Source organism: Lipotes vexillifer, unplaced genomic scaffold (assembly GCF_000442215.2).
Source record: "Lipotes vexillifer unplaced genomic scaffold, Lipotes_vexillifer_v1.1 scaffold431, whole genome shotgun sequence".
Taxonomy (NCBI): Eukaryota; Metazoa; Chordata; class Mammalia; order Artiodactyla; family Lipotidae; genus Lipotes; species Lipotes vexillifer.
Genome location: NW_006782267.1, coordinates 3,021,956 through 3,027,173, shown reverse-complemented (window position 1 = coordinate 3,027,173; position 5,218 = coordinate 3,021,956). Strand labels below are relative to the sequence as shown.

At 48.2% G+C, this 5,218-nt stretch overlaps 1 protein-coding gene across 1 annotated transcript in view; it reads left to right on the top strand.

Moving 5' to 3' along the window:
* Positions 1-5,218, top strand: part of CLCN4 (Cl-/H+ antiporter 4) — a gene marked incomplete at its 5' end in the record, with an annotated part of 26,672 nt that overhangs the window by 11,328 nt on the left and 10,126 nt on the right. The window contains one exon of the mRNA XM_007455069.1: positions 541-939. Within this exon, the coding sequence (XP_007455131.1) occupies positions 541-939 (399 nt within the window). The remainder of the gene's footprint in view (positions 1-540; positions 940-5,218) is intronic.

Below are 5,218 nucleotides of genomic sequence, written 5' to 3'. Positions count from 1 at the left end.
TGGCGGGTGTGTGTCTGTGTGTGTGTGTGTGTGTGTGTGTGTGTGTGTGTGTGTGTGTGTGTGTGTGTGTGTGTGTAATGTGAGTAGCAGAGGGCTTTTCTCTGCTCAGTCATCCAGGGACCCAGGCTGATGGGGTCTCCACCGTCTTGCGGCTGTACCATCTACAATAGTGGATAGTCTCTGCAATTTTCCAGCTCGAGGGGTTATGGTAGAGAGCGATGCTTGCTGAGTCAGAAACCTGCAAAGCCCAAGTAGGCTCCACTCACCAAAAAGCAAGGCGTGTGGTCCTGGGTGAATAGACAACTCGCTGTCCCTCATGGGAGAAAAGCCCCTCAGGGAGATGTGACTTACAGCTCCTGATGCAAGGCTGTGTTTACCGAGCCTGGCCTCTGGCCCAGAGGTCCGAGCCTGGGCGCCGTGTAGGACTGTCAGTAGAACAGGTGCCGGGAGGGTAGAGCCGGCTTGTCAGTTTAAACAGTTCATGTCCTCTTGCGGGTGTGGAGTCGAGTCCTGCAATTTCATTCCTCCCTTTGGTTGCAGGTGGAGTTACCAGGATGACGGTGTCGTTGGTGGTCATCATGTTTGAATTGACGGGTGGTCTCGAGTACATCGTGCCCCTGATGGCGGCAGCCGTGACCAGCAAGTGGGTGGCTGATGCCTTTGGGAAGGAAGGCATCTACGAGGCCCACATCCACTTAAATGGGTACCCGTTCCTGGACGTGAAGGACGAGTTCACCCACCGCACGCTGGCCACCGACGTCATGCGGCCAAGGCGGGGGGAGCCGCCGCTGTCCGTGCTCACCCAGGGCAGCATGACCGTCGAGGACGTGGAGACGCTCATCAAGGAGACCGACTACAACGGCTTCCCGGTGGTCGTCTCCAGGGACTCGGAGCGCCTCATCGGGTTCGCCCAGAGGAGGGAGCTGATTCCTGCCATAAGTGAGTAAAGCAGGGAGGCTCACGTTTCACGGAGATGAATGGCACCTCTGTGCCCCGACATTCTCAAAGAGGTTCGAGAGAGTGGACGAGGGTCGGAGGGCTTCAGCCCAGGGTCTCTCACACTTTAATGCTTATTCGTTTCACCTGGGCGTCTGGCCAGAATGCCGTAGGTCTGGGGTAGGACCCGAGACTCTGCATTTCTCCCGAGCTCCCTCTCAATGCTGCTGCTGCTGCCCCCAAGTCACACCGTGAGGGACAGTGTCTTGTCGGAGGCATTCTTGGCTGGACACCGACCACTACGTTTGCAAGCAGCCCCCTGGGCCCCTCCCGCTAGGACACACACGCTCCGCCTTTTAGGGACTTACTGGGCGAAGCTTAGCAGGAAGCGGTGGGAGAGCTTGGGCTGGCCGGGCCAGCTGCTCGCAGAGACGGACCTTCAGGCAGGCTGACCGACTCAGATGCTGAGCCCTTTGCCTCAGATGCCTCCCTTGGCGCCGCTCAAGCCCTTCACTTCGCCACGATGTCCGGTGCCATCAGTTAGATACTCACGTGGGTCCAGTCAGTTCCGTGGGATGCTTTTCCTCCTCGTGCGCTAACTGGATCAGCTGGGCTGAGGGGCAGGCTGCTGAGTTGGGAGAGCAGAGGAGATGATGCCCAGCTGGATGTTCCCGACACGGCGGCTCAGAGAAGCCCGGGGCTCCCGGTGACCCAGGGATGAGCGCCTTGGAAGGGGAGCAGGACGTAGGAGGATTCCACAGGCAGAGGCCCGGGTGTGAGTCTTTGGAGGCCCAGGAGGGAGGGGCAGCAGGCCTTAGCGGGGCGCCCCCAGGGTGGTCCCTCCGGACTTCCTGATGCAGTGGGGGCAGGGAGCCGCAGAGCATATCTGCGGCGCATGGTAAACACTGATGCGCTCCGGCTCAGCACCCCTGCATCTCACGGTACACCGGGGCCCACGACATGGCTCACGTGTGCCCTTGAGGACTGTACTTCCATGACATTTGTGAAGTTTGCCAGGGGGGCTTTTTCAGGTATGATGGTAGAACGCCCCACCGGGAACACACCTTAGCTTATCCCTGCCCTTTGTTAACTATTTCTCAGGCTGTCCCTTTGAATTTCTAAAACCTCTTCGCTATGTTAAGTAGCTTGTAAGATGTTTTTAAAGTATCTTCATCAAAGGCTTTATAAAAATAAGTTTAAATAAGCTATATAGCCTCTAATTTTAGCTTGTTGCTCAAACATATTTCCCTCCCCCAAAGCAACAGTTGATTTTATGTTTTAGACACGAAAGTACATTTGTGCTTTAAGTGCTCCATGATGCTTCTCTTTATTATACGTCCTGTCGCTTAACAGGTAGGTGCCTTTAGGCATGACCATTGCCTTATAAATAATGAGATTTGTTTTTAAAAAAAGCTGTATAGTACGGTTGGGTTTGTTTTAAATTAATGTAATCAGCAGGCTTTAAAAATTTATTCAGTCCTTAAAATCTTTTAAGCAAAGTTTGAAATTTAAACACTCTAGTAATAAATGTCACGGAATCCATTACCTATTGTGTAGCTCCAGGCACACCTGCTAAGAGAGAGCTTACTAATTTTGCTGAAACCCATTACTGTAATCAAGTGGGAAACAGTAATTGTCATCAGCCGGTTAGAGAAGAAATTTAAGCTTGCCAACCCAGTGCCCTCCTAGAAGCTATGTTTGGAATGTCTGAAGAGGCAACACGCGGTGTAAATAATACCTTTATGCTTTCCATCAGACCGATAAGAGTGTGGAAGCTGCCATTTACATGGTTTGCAGGAAAGCAAGGAGTGTTTCGCTGTGAGCAGTGAGAAAAGCTGTTTTCCTGCTCCGTGGATATAGAAAAGTCCTGTACTCCGGTGGAGAAATTCATTACCTGTATTTGCAGACTTAGACGCCCCTTTGCGAATATAGAAATAGGATGTAAGCATTTAGCTAGTAACGATCCCATGCCAATTTCCCTTTCAGGGGACTCAGGAGCAGAGACTTTATATAGATCCAAGATGAGAAAAGAGTAGTAAGTGAGGCAAAGATCTTTTTCTCACGTGTCATGTTATAAAGGTATCAGTTGCTCCCGTGAAGCTGAAAATGTCTTTTCAGTCTATCTCTGGAATGCCAAACCATAGCTGTTGTCTTTGCTGGAGAGCCATTAGTCGCAGCACCTCGGAAACGTGGCCCTCTCGCCATCACGTACTCACACGTAGGGCCATATGTGGCCCTTGTTCAAGTTCCTGGTAGATGGGACTTTACCTCTTGGTGCTCTCTGCAAACATGAGGCTCTTTCTGTGCTCAGCAGGCTCAGGCTCTTCTAGTCTTGAGTTCCGCAGTTAAGTGAGGCTGGATCCAGAGAGGACTCAGTGGGAAGCCGCAAAGATGATTAAAGGGATGGAAAGTTAGAGTCATGGGCCAGAGTTAAGGGAACTCTCATTTTTTTCGCCTGGTGGATGATTTGATGGTGATTCTCCAGCATGTGGAAGAGGCCCACTTGCAGAAAGGGATCCATGTCCAGAACTGAACAACAAGATGCGTGTCAGATCTGTTGGACGGGTTCTTTAGGGATGAAGAGGTTTCTTCCTGGGAGAGCTGTTTGTTAATGATTGGGATAGGCCGTGGAGAACAGTGGTGTCATCTGCTTCTTTCTGCTAGGGATGAAAAAATACATGCAGAGGGACTTTTCCATGCCTTATAAACTCTAACTTGTCAGAAAATCATCTGCTTTTTCTTCTAAATAGTTTTTACTTTTTTACCACATCACCTTTGTACTGACCACCACTATAGTTGCTTCTAATTTTCCATTTTAACCTTTCTTGTCAATTACGTCTGTTTTTATGGAAGCATGTTTTTAACCTTTGATGTCTGGCATCTGCCTAAGCTTTTTTAAAATTAAAAAAGATTTTTTTTTATTTTGATTTTTTTTACTGAAGTAGAGTGGATTTACAATGTTGTACAGCAAATTTCTGCTGTACAGTAAAGTGATTCAGTTATGCATATAGATATATTCATTCTTTTTTATATTCTTTTCCGTTATGGTTTATCACAGGCTATTGAATATAGTTCCCTGTGCTATACAGTAGGACCGTGTTGTTTATCTATGGAAGCATTTTTTTTCTTATTTTTTTAAAAATTAATTAATTTATTTTTGGCTGTGTTGGGTCTTCGTTGCTGCGCGCGGGCTTTCTCTGGTTGAGATGAGCGGGGGCTACTCTTCGTTGCGGTGCGCTGGCTTCTCATTGCGGTGGTTTCTCTCGTTGTGGAGCATGGGCTCTAGGCACGCAGGCTCAGTAGTTGTGGCACGTGGGCTCAGTAGCTGTGGCTCGCGGGCTCTAGAGCGCAGGCTCAGCTGTGTGGTGCATGGGCTCAGTTGCTCCACGGCATGTGGGATCTTCCCGGACCAGGGCTCGAACCCTTGTCCCCTGCATTGGCAGGTAGATTCTCAACCACTGCGCCACCAGGGAAGTCCCTATGGAAGCATTTTTAACGAACAGGATGATAGCGTATTACCTCCCTAAAAACATGATTAGAGTTTCTCAACCTTAACGCCATTAACATTGGGGCTGGATCATTCTTTGTTGATAGGGGCTGTCGTGTGCACTGTAGGATCATCCCTGGTCTCTACCCACTAGAGGCCAGTAGCAACCCGATCCCCCCAGTTATGAGACCCCAAAATGTCTCCGGATATTGCCAGATGTCCCCTGAGGGTGGAGGCAGAATTACTCGCAGTTGAGAACCATTGCTCTAAAGCCATTGTAATCACTTACTGGATATGTGATTATTTCCAGTCTTTTAAAATTTCTTGACCTATCATAGTTTGTGGAATTCACTTTATCAACACTTTCCTCATTACCCTCCCTGCACCTGGCATTATGATCGTACTGCTGCTAGCAAGTGGAATGTCAGGTTGAATGACCTTAACCGGCGCTCGTAAAAGGTACATCATTTTTCAGGAGCCGCAGCCACTGATAGTAGTTGTGGTAGAATAGAACAGCAGACCACCAATACTAACAACAATTTTAAAAAGTCTAGGGGCTAACAAAAGTTTAGACGTAACAAAAATGATCTTTACAACAAAAATGAAGTTTATTACATTTTTTAAAGTAAAAGTAATATTCAGAATGTCGGGGAAATCAGAAGCAAAGAGAAAATTAAAAAGGTGCCCACATTTTCCACACCGTAGAAGGCTCTGGTTAATATTTAGTGTTTTTCTTATCTCTTAGGCCTTTTACACATGTAATGTTGGGCTATCTTTTTTTTTTTTTTTTTTTTT